The following is a 21,088-nucleotide window of genomic DNA, read 5'->3' on the forward strand; positions in this document are numbered from 1 at the left end:
TCTTAAATTCTTAGTTCTTATCTACCCAAATACACTATAATAGCTAATTACATTTCCAGTCCTTACTATACCCCAGGGGCTTGCTGTTCTAGACACTAGTAAGTGTCCTTCTTACAAGAAAACTAAAGAGTAGTTGCAGCTTTTAGGTAATACAGCAACCTCAAGAAGTACTGAACACTTTAAAAAAAAATAGACTATAGACCAGTGTTCTTTATATAGCATTTATATTGACGTCTAGTTTTATGAATTAAAAACCTTACATATCTTTTAATCGCTTTAGAAAGGAGAGTGGCGTTTTTCAAGGACTATGTTCTACTTGGTCTCGGTCTATAATGCCAATTAACCAATAAAACCGATCTCATCCTGCTGCTGTGGGAAACAAGCAACAACAGAAAAATAATAATGACTTGAAAGCATAATTCAGTCTCAGACCTGAACTCCTCCCAGGGCGGAGCACTAGCCAGCCTAGTGAGGTGCGAACCCTGTACCGGGCGAGGCGCTGGAGGCGGGGCCCCGGGGCTGTTCCCCCCGGGAGCAGCGAGGCCGAGCCGTGGGCCCCTCCCCGATTCTCGAGGACGCCCGGCGCTCGCACTGGAGCGGGGGCCAGCTAAAAGGGAGCTACCGAGCGGGCAGTCCAGCGGAGCGATAGCGGGTCACCGGCTGCGGGAGCGATGAGACCGGTGGAGGGGGGCGCCTGCGCCAGCGTCTCCGAGCTGGAGCTGCTGAAGCTGCGCGCCGCGGAGCGCATTGACGAGGCGGCCGAGCGCCTGGGGGCCCTGAGCCGCGCGATCTGGAGCGAGCCCGAGCTGGCCTACGAGGAGCACCGCGCCCACGGCGTGCTGACGCGCTTCTTCGAGCGCGAGGCTCCGGCCGCCTCGTGGGTCGTGCAGCCGCACTACCAGCTGGCCACGGCCTTCCGCGCAGAGTGGGAGCCGTCGGGGGTCAGCGCGGCGCCGCGCCCGCTGCAGCTGGGCTTCCTCTGCGAATATGACGCGCTGCCCGGCATCGGGCACGCCTGCGGCCACAACCTGATCGCCGAGGTCGGGGCGGCGGCGGCGCTGGGCGTGAAGGGGGCCCTGGAGGGGCTCCCCGGGCCGCCTCCGCCGGTGAAGGTGAGGTGGGGCCCTGGCGCGAGATTTTCATCGCCTGCCCAGACCGGGTCGGACCCGGGACGGCGGGACCCGGGGACAGAGGGACCCGGCGCTTCCCGTGCGCATCCGCCCCCTCGGAGACCCGGCCTCGGCTTTGCCAGAAGGCAGAACTGCTGGATCAAAGTCAGTAGTTCTCGAGGTGCCGACCCAGCGACTTCACGCGGATTTCTGTTTTCTCTTCTGTAGTTGTAAACGATTGAGTAGACTCTCCCTAGGGAAAGAACGTAGGACCCAGCCTGGTTTTAGTTGTGATTTATTTTTGGTAACATAAGTAACCGCGATTTGCTGACGAGGTTGTGCAATCTCTGGAAGTAGTAGTTACTGTAGGGATACCGCTTTTGTTTGTTGCAGTCATAGGAGCTGTTGTGATTCGAATCGTTGGTATTTGGAGAGGGATTTTTCAGTCATTACAACTACCAAACCTTTCCTCAAAAGTGGGGAAGTGAATGGATATTTACTACATAGATGAGTTCATCCATAAGTTTTAATATTTATTTCATGATTTTAAGAAATTTCTCCTTTAAGTGGGGAAATGTCATTTATGTTTGTTGTAGGGCAAGTTTAATCTTGTGTTACTGTGTTTTTTCAGATGGCATAGTCTTCATTCTGCGAGCTAAAATTCAACCATCAACATTTGTAATAAGGGCAAAGCTGATGTTTTATTTTCATATTCTGTAGCCCGTTTTTTTCCAATGTCAGTAACTTTCCCTTTTAACAGTTTCATCTTTTGTGGCTTTTCCCCTTTAGCTGCCTTCTCTTTTCTGCTTCTGGGGGCTTGTTTTTGCATCTAGGTAGGGTTTGGTTTTGTTGGGGGGGGGGGTGACCTTTGCTATTGCATGAAACACGGGAGAGATTTAACTTTAACCAGATTTATGAAAGATTCAGAGACGTCAGCAAGATTTAACTTGAAGTCATCAAATTTAAGGAGTCAAGAGTTCAGAGTAAAAAGCAGGTTAATTTAGGAGTTTGAGTGCTTTATAACTTCAAAAGAAGGCTGACTTTGGGAATTGTACACATCTGAACGGTAAAGCAGTTTTAGCAAGGTTATCAGTTTTTTCTGAAAATAGAATTTATGTTGATTTCCTTAACAAGCCAAGACTTTTTTCAACTTGTTTCACTGTATTCCTGTATATGCTCTTGAAAGTGTATTAGTTGTTTGTAATTTTTCTTTGCTTTTAAAAGTTGCTTGAAGAAGTTAAGCTTAAATATCAAAGTAAAATGTTTATTCTGTAAAGTTCTCTTTTGTTTAATTAGGTGTTTGGTGACCAGTAAATCTGCCTGGTTGAACTGGTGGAATCGAATTAGTAAGTTTGTGTAATAGTGGGCTGTTTCTAACTGTGGTATTAAAGTTACTTTAATGCTGTTTATAAAGGCTTAATGAGTTAAGATCTTTTAATGAGTTAGCTGAGAAAGGAAACCAGAGTTCAGGTCTGAGGATCTGAACATCTAAGCCGTGCTCTGCCTGGCGACGTGCAATGTGTCCTGGGACCAAATCACTTCGCTCCACGCCTCGAAACCACCATCCCTGACATCCCTGACATGATGCCACACACCGCTCACCTACCTCACAGGGTTGTTGTGGGGATAACTAATAAGCAACTGGAACGTTCTTAACCAGTAAAGGGTTTATGAATAGTTACATACATTGCTAAAAGACTTAGTCAAAAAGAGGCTTTAAGAAAGAAGTCTTAAATAATTTTGAGGAATTTAATATATAGTATTTATCTTTTTTCATCTTTGCCTTTAGTTATATAAAAATATATAGGAAGAGTTTCCTTTAGCTTTAGTGCATATTTTGTGCCAAATTGATGTAATAAGGTAAATTAAAATTTGTGGTTAACTTAGCAGCATAGATTTATGCCCACTACATTATTTAAGTGCCAGAGGACACCTCTCTCCATAGTTCAAGGACTTTAATGTAGATTATGAATACCTATGCAACCTGTGTAATATGTTCCTGCGAGGATTTTTTGCTGTTGTCTTGCTCTGACGCAGGTATGTCCTTCTAGGTAGTTGTCCTGGGAACCCCTGCAGAAGAAGATGGTGGTGGTAAAATTGATTTAATTGAAGCAGGGGCTTTTAAAAATCTTGATGTTGTTTTTATGGCCCACCCGTCCCAAGAGAATGCTGCTTATCTACCTGATGTGGCTGAACATGAGTGAGTAATCAAGTTGAAATAAGCTCCTTAGTGGAAAACAGACTATCAAAATATTTCTGTGTCCTAACTGGAGACTAAAACCCCGTATTTATATATTGAAACAGTAAGTTGAAAAATGATGTGATGCCTTACTTGATATCCCGTGAATAACATTTGGTAATCCTCTTCTATTTGAGATAGTGTTTATAATTGGACTATTAAAATACTGCAGGGGCACCTGGGTGGCTCAGTCGGTTAAGTGTCCTGACTCTTGGTTTTGGCTCAAGTCATGATCTCATGGTCATGAAATCGAGCTCTGCATCGGGCTCTATGCTGAGTGTGGACCCTGCTTGGGATTCTTTCTGCCCCTCCCCTATGTACGTGCATATTTTCTCTCAAAATAAATACACATTAAAAGAATAGTGCCTACCATATGTTTGCACTCATAGGTCTAACAGGAGAACAGGAGAAACCTAATGGAGGACCATGGGGAGGGGAAGAGGGAAAGAGAGTTGGGGAGAGAGAGGGATGCAAAACCTGAGAGACTATTGAATACTGAAAATGAACTGAGGGTTGAAGGGGAAGGGGGAGGGGGAAAAGAGGTGGTGGTGATGGAGGAGGGCACTTGTGGGGAGAAGCACTGGGTGTTGTATGGAAACTAATTTGACAATAAACTAAAAAAAAAAGAATAGTGCCTAAAAAGCATAAGACTAGCAAACAGAATATTTTGACACTTGTATTCTATTTTGAACTATCTGAGAGCAATTTGGTTTCTGGAAAATAATCTATCCTTTGACTTGGGTTGTCTTTGCAACTGAATATATTTGTAAGAGGCAGCTTTATTAGACTTGGGAAGAAAACACTTCTCTAGTTTACTCCTTGTAACTTGAGTTCTTTGCAGGGAGGGTAAATCTTACTTCTCAGAGGAAAGGCAGAAACTAGCTGTGGATTTTAGTGGAATTTGCATCTGTACTCTTCTGATTTGTCTGGTGTTGAAACATTTTTATTTTCCTCTGTGTCGAAGAGCTCACTTTCCTGGATCGCCGAACTGGGTTGAATTTTGCACACCAAAAGTTTCCGTCATGGTAGTTAATGGCCTATCTCATGGGCCTGTCTCCAGGAGCCCTTGTTGAGCTGCTTCAGGAAAACCATGTATTCTCCTCGATGGGAGCTAGGGAGTGATAGAACCACGGCAGCAGCGCTTCTAGATGGTACTTGGGTATCTTCCATCTCAGCAACACCGAGGCCTTGTCTCCCAGGAGGACCATTTAAACTGTCCCAGAATCTTCGCTTTTATCACTGGGAGTTGATGCTGTGGCAGGAGGAAGAATCTTTCAACTTTGGTTTCAGGGATATAGAACAAACACCTCCAGAGGGCCTTAGAGACTAGAAGTCTCTGCCAAGGTCTCTGCCAAGGCCTCTGGCTAGAAGGGGCCTGCAGCTGCAGGCAAGCTTACCAGCCCTTTAGCCTTCTAGGACTTCGAGTTGGGCATCTTCACCTTGATCCTGTCATCAGCTCAGTAGACCTCAGGCCTTTTCATAGTCTCTGGCTTCTTAGATTTTTCATGGGCCATCTTTTTAATTTTTTTAATGTTTTTTTATTTATTTTTGAGAGAGAGAGAGAGAGAGACAGTGTGAGCTGGGGAGGTCAGAGAGAGAGGGAGACACAGAATCAGAAGCAGGCTCCAGGCTCTGAGCTAGCTGTCAGCACAGAGCCCCATGTGGGGCTCGAACCCACGAACCATGAGATCATGACCTGAGCTGAAGCTGGACACTTAACCGACTGAGCCACCCAGGCGCCCCAAGTTGATTTTCTCATTGGCCATCTTTTAAGATGGATAAGGGAACAAGAACAAAAATTAGTTTCTAAAAATATGATCTGCTCATCCTAAAAATCTCCAATAATAGATAAACCAGTATGTCCATATTGACCACCTCTCCTGCATCTTGTCTCTTCTTGAGAGGCATGTATCCTTCCCGGAATTTTTTTAGCATATTTATGAACCTAAATAGGTACACATATAAAGGGAATTTTAAAGGAGGATTCCCCCCCCTTAAATATTCTGCCATTATATTTTTGGTCTGGCTCTTTTGATTTTTTTAAGTTTACTTATTTTGATAGAGGGGGAGAGTGCAAGCAGTTGTGTGTGCAGGGTAGGGGCAGAGAGAGAGAATATCCCAAGCAGGCTCCACACTCAGCACAGAGCCTGAAGCAGGGCTCAGTCCCACGATCTGTGAGATCATGACCTGAGCTGAAATCAAGAATCAGATGAATGCTCAATGGACTAGGCCACCCAGGTGCCTCCTGGTCAGTTTGTTTTATTTTTTCTTTCTTTCTCCCATGTTCATCTGTTTTGTTTCTTAAATTCCATATGAGTGAAATCATATTTGTCTTTAATGGACTTATTTCACTTAGCATAATACATTCTAGTTCCATCCACGTTGTTGTAAATGGCAAGATTTTATTCTTTTTGATTGTCAAGTAGTACTCCATTGTATGTATATATACCATATCCTCTTTATCCATTAATCAGTCGATGGACATCTGGCATCTTTCCATACTTTGGCTATTGTTGATAGCACTGCTATAAACATTGGGGTGCTTTGAATCAGCATTTTTGTATTGTTTGGATAAATACCTAATAGTGAAATTGCTGGGTTGTAGGGTAGTTCTATTTTTAATTAAAAAATTTTTAATGTTTGATTTATTTTTGAGAGAGAGAAACAGCGTGTGTGTGGGGGAGAGGCAGAGAGAGAAGGAAGATGCAGAATCTGAAACAGGCTTCAGGTTCTGAGCTGTCAGCACAGAGCCCGATGAGGGCCTTAACTCACAAACTATGAGATCATGATCAGAGTGGAAGTTGAATGCTTAACTGAGCCACCCAGGAGCCCCTATTTTTATTTTTCTGAGGAACCTCCATACTGTTCTCCAGAGTGGTTGTACCAGTTTGTGTTCCCACCAACAGTGCAAAAGTATACCCCTTTTTCTGCATTGTCGCCAACATCTGTTGTTTCCTAGCCATTCTAACAGGTGCAAAGTAGTATCTCATCATGGTTTTGATTTGTATTTCCTTGATGATGAGTGATGTAAAGTATATTTTCACGTGTCTGTAGCATTTGGATGTCTTCTTAGGAAAAGTGTCTAGTCCTATCTTTTGCCCATTTCTTCACTGGATTATTTATTTTGGGGGAGTTGAGTTTGATACATTTTTAAAATAGATTTTGGATACTAACCCCTTATCTGATATGTCAGTTGCAAATATCTTCTCTCTTTCTGTCCATTTCCTTTCAATTTTGTTGATTGTTTCCTTCTCTGTGCAGAAGGTTTTTATCTTGATGAGATCCCAGTAGTTCATTTTTGCTTTTGTTTCCCTTGTCTCTGGAGACATGTCAAGTAAGAAGTTGTGGCCGAGGTCAAAGAGGTTGTTGCATGTTTCCTTCTTTAGGATTTTGATGGTTTCTTGTCTTACATTTGGGTCTTTAGTCCATTTTGAGTTTATTTTTGTGTATGGTGTAAGAAAGTGGTCCAGATTCATTCTTCTGCATGTCCCTGTCCAGTTTTCCCAGCACCATTTGCTAAAGAAACTGCGTTTTTGTCATTGGATATTCTTTTCTGCTTTGTCCAAGATTAGTTGATTATACATTTGTGGATGTATTTCTGGGTTTTCTATTCTCTTCCATTGATTATGTGTCTGTTTTTGTGCCAGTACTGTACTGTCTTGATGATGACAGCTTTGTGTAATACAGCTTGAAGTCTGGAATTGTGCTGCCTCCAGCTTTGATTTTCTTTTTCAGCATGACTGACTATTCAGGGTCTTTTCTGGTTCCATACAAATTTCAGGATTGTTCTAGCCCTGTGAAGAATGCTGGTGTTTTTTTGATAGGGAGTGAATTGAATGTGCAGATTGCTTTGGGTAGTATCAACATTTTGACAACATTTGTTGTTCAAGGTCATGAGAATAGAATGTTTTTCCATTTTTTGTGTGTCTTCTTCAATTTCTTTCTTAAGCTTTCCATAGTTTTTCAGCATACAGATCTTTTACTTCTTTGGTTAGGGTTTATTCTTAGGTATGTTATGGTTTTTGGTGCAATTGTAGATGGATTCATTCCTTGATTTTTCTTTGTACTGCTTCATTATTGGCGTATAGAAATGCAGTTGATTTCTGTACGTTAATTTTTATATTTTGCGACTTTGCTGAATTCCTGTATCAGTTGTAGTAGTTTTTTGGTGGAGTCTTTCGAGTTTTCCATAGAGTATCATGTGTGAAGAGTGAATGTTTTACTTCTTTGCCAATTTGGATGCCTTTTATTTCTTTTTGTTGTCTGATTGCTGAGGCTAGGACTTCCAATACTGTGATGAATACAGTGGTGAGAGTGGACATCCTGTTGTGTTCCTGACCTCAGTGGGAAAGCTTTCAATTCTTCCCTATTGAGGCTGATATTAGTTGTGAGTCTTTCGTATATGGCCTTTATGATGTCGAGATATGTTCACTCTATTCCTACTTTCTTGAGGGTTTTTATCAAGAAAGGATGCTGTATTTTGACAAATTTTTTTTGTATCTGTTGAGAGGGACACATGTTTCATATTCTTTTATTATGGTCTATCACATTGATTGATTTGCAAACATTGAACAGGCCCTGCAGCCCAGGAATAAATCCCACTTGATCATGATAAATAATTGTTTTAACGTACTATTGGATTTGATTTGCTAGATCTGGTTAAGAATTTTTGCATCTGAGTTCATCAGGGATGTTGGCCTATAATGCTCCTTCTTAGTGGGATCTTTGGGTTTGGAATCAAGGTTATACTGGCTTCATAGAAGGAGTTTGGAAGCTTTCTTTCCATTTCTGTTATTTGGAACAGTTTGAAAATAATAGGTATTAACTCTTCTTTAAATGTCTGGTAGAATTCCCCCAGGAAGGGATCTGGCCCAGCACTCTTGTTTGTTGGGATATTTTTGATAACTGATTCAATTTCTTTGCCGGTTACGGGCCTGTTCAAATTTCCCATTTCTTCCTGTTTTGGTAGTGTGTGAGTTTCTAGGAATTTGTCCATTTCTTCCAGATTGCCCAGTTTGTTGGCATATAATTTTTCATAGTATTTTTTAAAATTGTATTTCTGTGGTGCTGGTTGTGATCTCTCCTCTTTCATTTGTGATTTTATTTATTTGGATCTTTTTCTTATCAATTTTGGCCAGGATTTATCAATTTTGTTTATTCTTTCAAAGAACCAGCACTTAGTTTCATTGAGCTGTTCTACTGGGTTTTTTGGTTTCTTTTTTGTGTGGGGTTTTTTTTTTTTTTTTTTTTTGCTTGCTTGTATATCATTTATTTCTGCTCTAATCTGTTTCCCTTCTTCTTCTGGCTTTAGACTTTATTTGCGGTTTCTTTTCTAGCTCTTGTAGGTGTGAGTTTAGGTTGTGTATTTGGGACCTTTCTTGCTTCTCGAGATAGGCCTGAATTGCAATATACTTTCCTCTTTGAGGGAAACAAACCAGAAGAAACTCAAATAAAGAGAACAAACTGAGGGCTACTGGAGCGGAGGTGGGATTGGGGGGATGGGCTAAATGGATGATGGGCATTAAGGAAGGCACTTGTGATGAGCTCTGGGTGTTGTATGTAAGTGATGCATCACTAAATTCTACTCCTGAAACCAATACTATACTGTATGTTAATTAACATAAATTTAAATTAGAAAAATAAATAAAAAGTAAAATAAAATAAAATATGCTCTCTAAAATGTTTTAAAATACGCTAAAACACTAATGCTGAAAAAATAACCATTAACATTTCTTTTCCTGTAGTTTGTTTTGTTTTTGGTGTTTTTTTTTTAAGTTTATTTATTTTTGAGAGATTGAGAGAGACAGAGTGTGAGCAGGGGAGGGGCAGAGAGGGAGACACAAAACTCAAAGCAGGCTCCAGGCTCTAAACTGTCAGCACAGAGCCCCATGTGGGGCTCAAACTCACGAACATGTTGGATCATGATCTGAGCTGAAGTCGGAGGCTCAACCTACTGAGCCACCCAGGTGCTCCTGTTGTGTTTTAATTATATATGGATTTGAACCCTGGAAGAAATGGTGCCAGAGCCATTTTCATAAAGGTCATCCTTTTCCATTTTATATTTATCACCAGGTAAAATCCCAGTTTCTTTTTTTTTTTTTTAATTTTTAAAATGTTTTATTTATTTTTGAGACAGAGACAGAGCATGAATGGGGAGGAGCAGAGAGAGAGGGAGACACAGAATCAGAAGCAGGCTCCAGGCTCTGAGCTGTCAGCACCGAGCCTGATGTGGGACTTGAATCCATGAACATGAGATCATGACCTGAGCCAAAGTCGGAGGGTTAACCTACTGAGCCACCCAGGCACCCCAAAATTCCAGTTTCAAAATGATGGTGATAAGATATATATCAAGGAACTAACAAATATCCCAAAATCTTAAAAGTTTATTTGGATGCTTTTAACTTGTTTTTGTTTCACCAGCAGAATATTTTGAATTCATCAAGGAATATGTGCATAACAAGGATTCTTAAGCTGGTCCATTAAAAAAATAAATCTAGAATAGTTTTTTAGTAATTTAAATGTGGGTACTATTAGTTAGCTTAAAAAGTGTTGCCTCTCCAAGTCATCTTTATAAATAACTATTTAGAAAATTTTTTTTTACATTTATTTACTTTTGAGAGACAGACTGAGACAGAGCATGAGTGGGGGAGGAGCATAGAGATTAGGAGACACAGAATCCAAAGCAGGCTCCACACTCTGAGCAAGTGTTCAGCACAGAGTCTAACGCGGGGCTCGAACCCACTAACTGAGAGATCATGACCTGAACTGAAGCTAAACACTCAACCAACTAAACCACCCAGGCACCCCTATAAATAACTATTTAATATGCAATCATTTCTTTAACCATTATTTTTTAAATTGTATCTGAGTAGTTAAATTGGTATGAGAACTATTTGGAAATCCAATCACAATAATTGATAAAATTTTGAGATATTAGTGATGCAGGTGTTTTGGAACATTAATAAAATGTTGGTCGGAAACAACTGACTTATAATATTGTGAGTATAATCTGGTATTCAGAGGTTGTCTTTATTCATTTCAGATTGTCACCTATTTCGGTTTTCCTTCACCCGCCCCCACCCCAGGACAGAATTATCTGAGTTTTGCAGACCTTTTATATAGAGTTATTATGACGTGGTATAAAAGACAGGAACCCTCTTTTTTCTAATTTCAGTGCCTAGTACAGAATTGCATGTTTGTTGGAACTGAGTTGTGTACAAATTTAATTTCTACAGGGGGTTGATTGAGCAACGTTCTCTTTTTCTCTCTCTTTTCCTCTCTTTTTTTGAATGCTTTCTTTGTGTCACTCACTGTATTACATAATAGTAAACTATAACTAAGGTATCTAAATTGCTATGTTATTTCTGCAAGTGATTTGCAAATAAAAATTCCAAAGTACTTGTTGGGTAATTCTAATTCTGGATTTTTTTTCTTCAGTGATTTTGAAGAGAGTAATTCCAAATGTTTTGTTTCCTAGTGTGGTTGTGAAATACTATGGAAAAGCATCTCATGCTGCTGCATATCCCTGGGAAGGAGTCAATGCATTAGATGCTGCCGTTCTCGCCTACAACAACCTGTCTGTGTTGAGACAGCAGATGAAGCCAACCTGGAGAGTTCATGGTACGAAAGTCGAGTATTCTGTGTAATGGATGGTGCTTAATATACTTCAGTGCAATGTAATTAGCATTTGATTTTTAAAAATTGTAAACATTTTATATATTTCATATGAATATTCCAAACTTTTAAAATAGTTTCAGAAATCCACGTGACAGGATCCTAGGATGTCTGTATGTGTTGGCTAAGAAAACAGTTAAGAGTATTTATGTGTAAAAGTAATGGTCATGTTTTATGTAAGAATGTACATTTGAAAGTTGGATCTTGATTTTCCAGTTATCCTCCCTGTTTTTTAATGGTAACAAATCGTTTTCTCAATTTAAAAAAAGTTATGGTTTTTGGCTTTATTTTCTCAAGTGCTGATAAACCTCAATAACATCTTTTTAAATGATCTGTATCACCTTAATGTAACTACAGTAATAAAGTACAATCTTGAAGGTATGAATTTATTTTTTAGTTATTTTCTTATGATTTGGGAAATTGTTTTACTTTAATACCTATTTTTACCTGATTTTGTTATAGGCTTAAATTAGTTTGTAATTGCACTTTTATCAATTTCCTACCTTAGTTTTTTAAAGAGAAATATGTAAAAATGATGATTTTTAAAGGTCAAATAAATTTAGATTTTGTATATCTATTTCAGTTATTATTTTGAATGGTTAAATCTTTCTTCTCAGTGAAGTTCCAAATAAATGCATTTGTTTTGACCGTTAATAGTGCTTTAGTGATTTTTGATCTGCATTGGTTTCTTTCTGGCATAAACATTATATCCCCAGAGCCATTGAAAATAGTCATAGGATTCTGGAAATACAAGGATAATTATAGAACCTTATACCATTTTTTCTTTAAGTCAAAAGTTTATCAAAATGTACAATTATTATTTATTAAGCCTACCGAAAAAAAAATCTCTCTCAGAAATCTTAAGATCGTTATAAAAGTTTCTATCAGTTTCTTTATAGTCATGCAATGTAACTTCTCAACACCATTAAATCCTTTAGTATTAAGTATGTATAGACAGTTTTTTTTCCTCTTAGCCAGAAAGCATTACCCTATATATAGAAACTTTTGTACAAAAAAAAGAAAGAAAAAAAGGAAAACTTTTGTACAGCACATCAAAACCTTTGATTGGTGAAGCTAATAAATTTAAATTGTTTTTCTTCATGTATATATAGGCTGAAAACTTTATGGATATATATAAACTTAAAGAAATGGTTTCCAAGCTCAATTTCAGTACTTTGGTTCTTTTTATAGGCATAATAAAAAGCGGTGGTGTCAAACCCAATATCATTCCCTCTTACTCGGAATTAATCTATTACTTTCGTGCACCCTCAATGAAAGAACTTTCAGTTTTGACCAAAAAGGCAGAAGATTGCTTCAGAGCTGCAGCTTTGGCTACTGGATGTACAGTAAGAACTTTTAAGAGTTAATATAAGTTATAATGAGAGATATATATGTGGGCTGGGTTGTTAAGTTGGAGTATTATTAGATTAGAACATAACTTGCCCCTTTTTCATTTGGCAATGTTTTGAGTGTGTAATATCCTTTGACTGAATGGGTGATGTGAAAGTCTTTATTTCATATTTATCTTACTCAGTGCCCATGTGGAAAGGACTGCAGTCATCTTATTGCATGTATTTAGAATGATCTTGATAATGCTGAGCTATCCTCCCCGCCGTTTTGCAAGTTATAGCCTTCCTTCTTGGCAGTTGTGTTTTCAGAATTGCTCAGTATAATTCCTATAAAGGGAACTTTATGGCAAAATCAGCAAAAGCTATTTTGGGTGAAATTACTAGATATGTGCCCTAATGATATAAATACTTATGGCTTGGTGGAATGAAAGTTAAAATAGATGCAGAAGTTAGTGAAGAAGTGTTATTCATTTAAACCCTAAAGTCAGTGACATTTCTGTACCCATCACTTAGCAGAATGAGAAGTTTCAGAATTACATAAACCTTGCCTGGGGTGGCGCTTGTATCCTGGTGGGAGAGACAGGGTCTGGATCTGTGCCTCTCAGCATACTGATTTTGTAACTTTTAGAAACATTACTTAATAACTTTGGCCTCCATTTTCTCTTGAAAAAGAGAGATAATGATATACTCTATCTTTAGATCCTTGTGAAAATTAAATGAGACAATATTTCTTAAGAGTTAGGGCCTAGACCTCATACTTACTTCCTTATTAGTTTCTGCTTTCATTAGACTAGAGACGTATTATTTATTCAGATGGTAATAGTGTCTCACAGTAGCAGTGATTCTTAGACAGCCTATGTGTTAAGTGTCCAGAGAGCAAAAAGTTAATCCTTTATCCCTTATTTATAATTATAAGTATAAATATTGATAGAATAAACACAAGAACTATTATCATTAACCCAGTATCTCAAGGTATAGTATTCCCTTAGGATAAGGTTCATATTTATTGGATTTTAATCTATATTTTAAATAGCCTCTTAATAATTTTTTATATTTTGGCTGACTTGTAATATATGACTAAGTTGTCATTATTTTTTCTTTTCTTTTTTAAGTTTATTTTGAGCTAAACACTTAACCAACTGAGCCACCCAGGGGCCCCAGTTGTCATTATTTCTAACTTAGATGTTGCTAAGAGTAGAAGAAATGTCAGCTCTGCTATTTTATAATTGACTTTTACTAACGTTATGACTATTGCCTTTAGTTTGCAGAACATTACCCATCTTAATTTAATCAAAACTAAATCTATAAATCCTCTTAACTGGGTACCTATAAACTGCTTATAAATCTTCACACACTGAAATGCTGAAATTAATAAATGAGGATGTGGGGTTCCTGGTGGCTCAGTCAGTAGAGCTTGCAACTCTTGATCTCAGGGTTGTGAGTTCGAGCCCCATGTTGGGTGTAGAGATTACTTTTAAAAATAAATAAATAATGAGTGAGGACCATACCAACCCTTCTTCATCATAAACCTGTCTTTCTCAGGTACCTTTTTACCTTTTGGACTAGTCATTGGTGTCAGTGTTGGCTTATATTTTGAATATGAGTAAAGCTTAATTTTTTTCTTCAAGAGGCTGCAGCCTAGAGCAGTGTTCCTCAGGGTCTGTTTTTTTGGATCACCTGCATCAGAATTACTTGGGGGTGCTGCTTAAAACGGAGATTCCTGGGCTCCCCCCACACCCTATTTAAGTGACTGGAGCGGACGCTGGCTGGCTGGCAGGATGAGGTGACATCATGTGGTTTGTTATAAACACGAAGGGGTAGAGTCTGAGGGAAGTTGTAGTACAGATTTTTTTTAAGGTAAAATATTTAAGACAATTTATGTCTGTAAGGGAAAATGTACCCTCTTAAATCTCTGGCTGATTTGAAAATTAGATCATAAATTTAAGTTTTTTATTTCAGAATTTGTTTTAAAAATTTTTTTTAGGTAGAAATTAAAGGTGGAGCACATGATTATTACAATGTTCTTCCCAATAAGAGCCTATGGAAAGCTTATGTTGAAAATGGAAAAAAACTGGGAATAGAATTTATTTCCGAAGATGCAATGTTGAATGGCCCTTCAGGTAGTCAAGTTCTCTCTATATACTATATGGTGCTGTTTGAGGAAGGAAAATACCATCTTTGGTTACATGGTTTTGTTTAACAGCTTTGGAGGTAGGGAGGTATTGCTCTTATTTTAACAGTATTTTTCACTAACTTAATGGTTAGGGGAGAGAAACTAAAGAACTCTTCAGTGAATGTAAAGTGTTAAATGAGCAGATTTGTTTTTAGAAATAGCCAGCTTTTTCCTTTTTCCTTTTTCCTTTGTATTCTGAATATTTCTAGTATTTAAATTTGCTTGGTTCTAATTTTTAAGTAAACTGCTTAAAGTAGAAATAGAATTTTAATTCATTGTCAGCCCTCCGTAAGCAGGCTAGCACAAGTAGATATAAGGAGGCATGCCAGTTGCTGAGGAGTTACTGTTATGGTTGTTTACTAATAGCTGTTTAGTAAACAGTTTAGACTTTAAATATATTGGGGGCTATTTTAGATTTTTTTCCTTTTTAATTTTTTTATTTTTACTTAAAGAAATTTTTTAATATCCATTTATTTTTGAGAGAGACAGTGCGCGAGTGAGCGGGGGAGGGGCCGAGAGAAAGGGAGACACAGAATCTGAAGCAGGCTCTAGGCTCTGTGCTGGTAGCACAGACATGGGGCTCGAATCCACACACAGTGCGATCATGACCTGAGCCAAAGTCAGATACTTAATGGACTGAGCCACCCAGGTGCCCCAGATTTTTTCCTTTTTAAAAGGATCATTACTAATATGTTTGTATGTTAGAGATGTATTTTCTAAAATACAACAATAGATGCTGATGAAGTGGACTCAAAAGGACTTGGCCATAGAAATGGGGTGTTGATATCATTTACTGAGATAAGGAGTTCAAGAGAAAACAGATTAGGGTATGGTATATTGGCATATATTATTAGTATGTTAAGTTTGAGGTGCTCATAGGATTTCTAAGGGGAACTGTTTAATAGCCTATTGAATCTAGAATCCCCAAAAGATGCCTAGATTGGCGATGTAGGAGTTGTCAATATCTGAAAAGTAATTGAAAACACAGGAGTGTTTGAGGTCGCCCAGGTACACTGAGAAGAAGCCCAAAGGTGACGCCCTGGGGATTGCCAGCACTCAGGAGACTGGCAAAGGAAGCAATTTAGAGGAGACAGTGGCCAGAGAAAAGGCCAGACAATCAGGAGAAGTCAAGTCATGGAAGCCAACGGAGTAGAGAATTTCTAGAAGGAAAGGAGTGGTAAATCCTGTCTGCTGCTGTAGAGACTGGATAAGTATAGTCTCACATCTTTTGAACTAACAATTAGAAACTCATGGATTGTCTTACCTTTCCAAGGATCTACTGATTTTGGAAATGTTACTTTTGTGGTTCCTGGGATTCATCCATATTTTTACATTGGATCTAATGCCTTGAATCATACAGAACAATATACTGAAGCTGCAGGTATGTGTTATTAGGATGGGATGTGTTGGCATATGCTCTCTTTTTGTGGTAGCAGCTCCATGTTATTTCATGAGCTGACTTCACCTCAGAAAGTACTGTATATGGTGGGCATTTGGAGAGCCAGTTTAGATATTAAGAGCTAACCTGAAAGCCAATATATAAATTTAATAATAAATAGGGAGATTTCTTCATTTATTTTCTCTACCTTTTAGGGTCACAAGAAGCTCAGTTCTACACTTTGCGTACGGCCAAAGCTCTGGCAATGACTGCCTTGGATGTTATTTTTAAACCAGAGTTGCTGGAGAGAATCAAAGAGGACTTTAAACTGAAACTTGAAGAAGAAGAGTTTTTAAATACAGTAGAATAAAAGGAAGATCTAGGAGCCACTTAATAGATCATTAAGAAGTACTAATTTTTTTCTTGAATCTTCTTTAATGATGGGAGAGGGCATGCTTAATTTTAGTCTTAAGTGAGTCAGATTCCTCTTACCTGAAAAGTGAGGCCATGATGTGGAGAAAATACATTACCTCATCTCTAAAATGAAAATTTTCAGGGGCGCCTGGCTGGCTTATTCAGAGGAGTCTACAACTCTTTTTTTTTTTTTTTTTTTTTGGTACAACTTTTGATCTCATGGGGTTGTTGAGTTTGATATATGTGATGGCATTTCTTTCTTTCTTTCTTTTTTTTTTTTAAGATTTTATTTTTAAGTAATCTCTAAACCCAACATGGGCTCAAACTCACAACCACACAAGATCAAGAGTTGCATGCTGCTCTGACTGAGCTAGCCAGGCACCGCTGTAATGGCATTTCTTTCTCTTTTCCTTTTTCTTCTTGATTTCTTTTGCGATGGCACTTTTTTTACTTTTTTATTTTTTTGCGATGGCATTTCTTAAACTACCTGGATGATCCATGGTTTATCAGTGATAATATTTTGTAAATCCTTATGTTGTGTAACTGTATTTTAAAAGATTCAAGGGGTTTCAAACTTACTATTGAGAATTGACCCATGAAAGATTTTTTTCTTTCTTTTCTTTTCTTCTTTCTTTTCTTTTTCCTTTTCTTTCTTTTTTTGGTTTAGGATGGTAAAGTAGTTTTAAATAGTTTAAAATTCAGGTTCTAAATTTAGGAAAAGTTCATTTTGAATATCTGATTATATATGTGTTGGCTTAGGGAATCTTTTCATTAATAATAAAAGCGGGTTTTTAATCATAAATACTGTGGGAAACAACTAGAAACTCAGGTACAAAGAATAAGCTTCAGTTTTGCCATTTGAAGGAAAATGGAAAATTTCATTTTTTTAAATATATAATTAACTCTGAGAAGTGGCAGTAAAGTGCCATTCCTAATTCCATATTTCTGTATTAGGAAAACCTATAGACAGGCTTAGATGCTTCTGTGAAGTGTTTGGCTGGTAACATACTCTAGAGGGACTTACTGAGAAAGGAGCAGTGTCCATTTGCTCTGAGTGTTAGTGTCGTGTAACTGGTCACCGCTACCCCGCAGCCCTACTCAGGCTTCTACTTAGAAGCCAAACTGTCCAGTTTACTGAGTTTAGGGGGCAGAATTTTAAGCCTCCATAGGCCCTATGCTCTCTCAATATTAAAAATATTGTAAGTTTTTCTTGGTTCTTAGTGTAAATTTCTTGAACGTGATAAAAGAATGTGGAAAAAGTACCTGGTAAAACAAAAACTTTAAGCTGTGAATATAGTAAAGTTCTAGTATACTTTGTTTTAAAGGAACTCTTCAAATTTGAGTATATTCCAAAAATGGAAGGGGAAAGGGAAAAGTAAGCGTTTGGCCTCTCTGCTATAAGCAAGTCACTCAGGGCCCCTGAGCCTTGAGCACTCTGGAAAATTAAATCACTTAATCCTACAGTCCTTTGAACCTCTAATTCCTATTCGATCTGAAATTATTTAAAATGGAAAAAAAAGAGAGGTGTATTTTAGTGGTGTATTTTAGTAGTTGAGAATTGCTTTCCTTCTATAAGGGACTACAAGCTACAGCCTCATTGGGTAAGCACCTGATTTTATATGGCCAGCGTGCTAAAAGCAATCTTTACATTTTTGAAGGGTCCTAGGGAAAAAAACAAAAAAGCATCACAGACCAAGACCAGATCATGTGACCTCTAAAACTTAAAATATCTGGCCCTTTACTTTAAAAAGTTTACCAGTCTTTGTCCTATATAACAGTAAAATAAAATCTGTTTCTCTTTCACTTACATCATATAATTAGATCTTCTGCTAAGATAAAACTTCAAGCCTCCAAATTGAAAGCACGGAGAGAGGGCTGGCTGCTGTAATGCATGGGCAGTTTGTCTTTGGAGTTCTGGCCTCTCAGAAGTTTGTTTCTTTAAGCGTGTGCTTCGCTCTGAGATACAACTACCCCAATGCCTTAAGACTCCTGTAGGCAAGCCAGCCTTACAGCTCTTCCCATCAGCTTTTAGCACTGGATCTTCAGTGACACGCTTTGTCTGGTTATTTAGAACCGTGAGTAGTCATCGCTGGTGTATATTTTACAAACAGGAGAGGGATCAGCAGAGGCTTCAGACTGAGACTTGGGTACTTTCAAGATCACCAGTTTAAATGGATGGAATCAGTTTCCTCATTATCAACTTAATAACTTTCCCAACTCCAGGTTTTAAATTCCTTATATAAGCCCTGTCCTTTAAAGGGGCACACTTTTTCCTCCTAAAGCCTTGATAACATTCTAGAACAGTGATTGTTAACAAGAACCCAACACACTAATATTCTCCTGGTTTTTTGTTAAGTGTCACAAGTTCATTGGTATTCATACAAAGTATTTTGTGTTTTGTTTGTGGTTAATTTGCTTTTTGAAAATAAATTAGAGACAATTTCAGATTAGCCATTCCATTGTTACCGATTCACTTGTGCTCTGTTAAGTATCCTCCCCGGAGAGGACGAGGTACGGAGTTGCGGCTGGGTGCGTACGGTCTGCACCAGCACTGTCGGCCGTGTGCCAGAGTGTGATGTGCCACTGAGATCCGCCTCCCATCTGCGTGTCTGTAATGCTGCATTTCCCTTCCAGCTTTAGAAAACTCTGGTCAGAATATTCTGGAACATGTCATGGATTTATCACATCAGAAGAGGTTGAGAACTGATACGCTAGAGTCTATCTAGAAGTATGGGGTTTGTTGTTGTTGTTATTGTTTATAAACCTTGCTTATTTATTTTGAGAGAGAGAGAGAGAGAGAGAGAGAGAGAATCCTAAGCAGGCTCTGCTGACAGTGCAGACAGAGCCTGATATGGGGCTCAAGCCCACGAACCATGAGATCATGACCGGAGCCGAAATCAAGTGTCAGATGCTTAACTGACTGAGGTACCCAGGCACCCCTGATGTTTCAGGTTGTTTTTTTAGTACTAGATCTTACCTTGACATTTTATATTATTTTACTTTGATAGTATTTAGTATAATTCAGATTTTTAAATCCCTTTCTGTTTTTTATATACCAGTGAGTTAATTGAACCACATTACACTAAAAAGTGTAAGTAAATACATACATAAATGCTGAAGTCACAATTTCATTCCAGAGGAACCAGTTTTCACTAAGCTTCATTATGCCATTTGAATTTAGGAGACTGCTTCCTTCATAATACAGATTTTCCTTTGGAACTAAGCTCTTTCTGTACCCTCATACTTCAGTGGCATGTTTCCTAGGTAACAATGCTGAATTTTCATAAACGTTTATACTTGGCATAAATTACCATGGTTGGTTGACTGATCCTCACAGGATACATTAAATCTCCAGAGATTTTGGAAGATAAACAAGGAAGCACTAGGTTACAGGCAAACAGTGTCACTTTTAGATAAAGAAGGGTTATATCGAGCTCTTTATGTGTAAAAGAGGGTGGCTACTTTTTAGGAGGTCAACTCATGAATAGGACTTTTTAAAGTCTGTAACTTTGTATCTTGTTTTTGAGGAAAATTGTGTCATTGTTTTGAGGAAAGAGGCAACCGAATCTTCCTCCTAGAAACAGTTGAATGACGACACTTAATTATCACCTGGAGTCAGTGCTGGCTATTATTCCTCCAGTAGATCGCAGGTCTGTTTATTAATACATCAATATATCTGCATACTGTTCGAAGCCAGGATCTATTCAATGTACTTATTTTCCGTCAGGTACTCTAAAACCTGACTCTTGGGGGACAAAAGGCCAAGCTGACTTAGTACAAAGTTTAAAATTACATGATTTTTAAAATATTGACCTCATTCCTGACCTAAACTAGACATATAGGTGGACCTACTTGAAGTATCTTTGTTTTTATGGAAAATGCTTTTACTTTATGCCTTTTTAATGATCCTGCTTTGCTTACATCCTGAAATGAAAGTCTTTAGCTATCTTTGTTAAATTAATAATAAAAAGGCAGAAGCCAATTTGATGATTTAAATTTAATTACAGACTGAAAATGTTTTCAGTGACTTAATTTTATAAGCAGGCTTGACGACAGAATGTGAATAAAACAATTATGTGGTACTGTTAATTACTAAATTGCTATGTACCATATAATAGAACTGAGTATAGCTAATATTTAGCTTGTCTCTTTTTGGACTGCTTTTCATATTTATGAACTACTCAGGAAGTGTATCCATTTAATTGCCTCTTTGTATAGCACTCAGAAGGGCAGAGGCATTTAGGAGAAACTAGAACATTCTCATGTGTTTGTGAGTACTTTTATAAACGGAAAGTGTTTTGATTTCCCACAGTCTTCCAAAGGCCTATTTATTTGTTGATCTGCTATGTTGCTTTTTAACTGTTGTAATTTCAGCAGTTGAGTTCAGTGAATGTTTCCTGAGGACTTTTCTAAGCACGGGGTGATAAGAAGAATAAGCTTACGCCTGAAAAATCTAGTGGTTGGTTGGGAGTCCTCATAAGATTTACTTCATCTGAAAGTAAATCATCTGAAGGCTACTATCTTGGAAATTTTTGAGGAAAAAATACCTGAGTCATAAATAAATAAATAAATAAATAAATAAATAAATAGACCGGAGTCATGTCTGTTTCTTTGGATAGAAGAAATTGATATTAAAAGTCTTTTTTTAAAGAATGATTACATAATACTCTTGTTTTAAAAAAGAAACTTTCTGATAGTTGTGTTTTATACATTTCTTACTTTTTACCTGAAGCATCTCTTTAGTCTTGTGGA

At 38.1% G+C, this 21,088-nt stretch overlaps 1 protein-coding gene and 1 long non-coding RNA gene across 3 annotated transcripts; one reads left to right on the plus strand and one right to left on the minus strand.

Moving 5' to 3' along the window:
- Positions 1-377: 377 nt before the first annotated feature.
- On the plus strand, positions 378-16,327 carry PM20D2 (peptidase M20 domain containing 2). Of its 2 annotated transcripts, XM_029943672.1 has the most exons (7): positions 384-1,112; positions 3,161-3,309; positions 10,826-10,968; positions 12,214-12,368; positions 14,356-14,491; positions 15,818-15,925; positions 16,138-16,327. In XM_029943672.1, exons 1-7 carry the CDS (start codon positions 672-674, stop codon positions 16,290-16,292), a joined length of 1,287 nt encoding a protein of 428 aa, XP_029799532.1. In that variant the 5' UTR covers positions 384-671; the 3' UTR covers positions 16,293-16,327. The 2 variants fall into 2 exon arrangements, with proteins under 2 accessions (XP_029799533.1, XP_029799532.1); XM_029943673.1 differs by lacking the exon at positions 15,818-15,925 and having other exon boundaries at positions 378-1,112.
- LOC115295613 lies at positions 3,048-19,537 on the minus strand. Its single transcript, XR_003910489.1, has 2 exons — positions 19,444-19,537; positions 3,048-3,179 (listed from the first exon to the last, which is right to left on the minus strand). It is a non-coding gene; the product is annotated as an uncharacterized LOC115295613 (long non-coding RNA).
- Between the last annotated feature and the right edge of the window lie 1,551 nt (positions 19,538-21,088).

This window comes from Suricata suricatta, chromosome 7 (genome assembly GCF_006229205.1).
Source record: "Suricata suricatta isolate VVHF042 chromosome 7, meerkat_22Aug2017_6uvM2_HiC, whole genome shotgun sequence".
Taxonomy (NCBI): Eukaryota; Metazoa; Chordata; class Mammalia; order Carnivora; family Herpestidae; genus Suricata; species Suricata suricatta.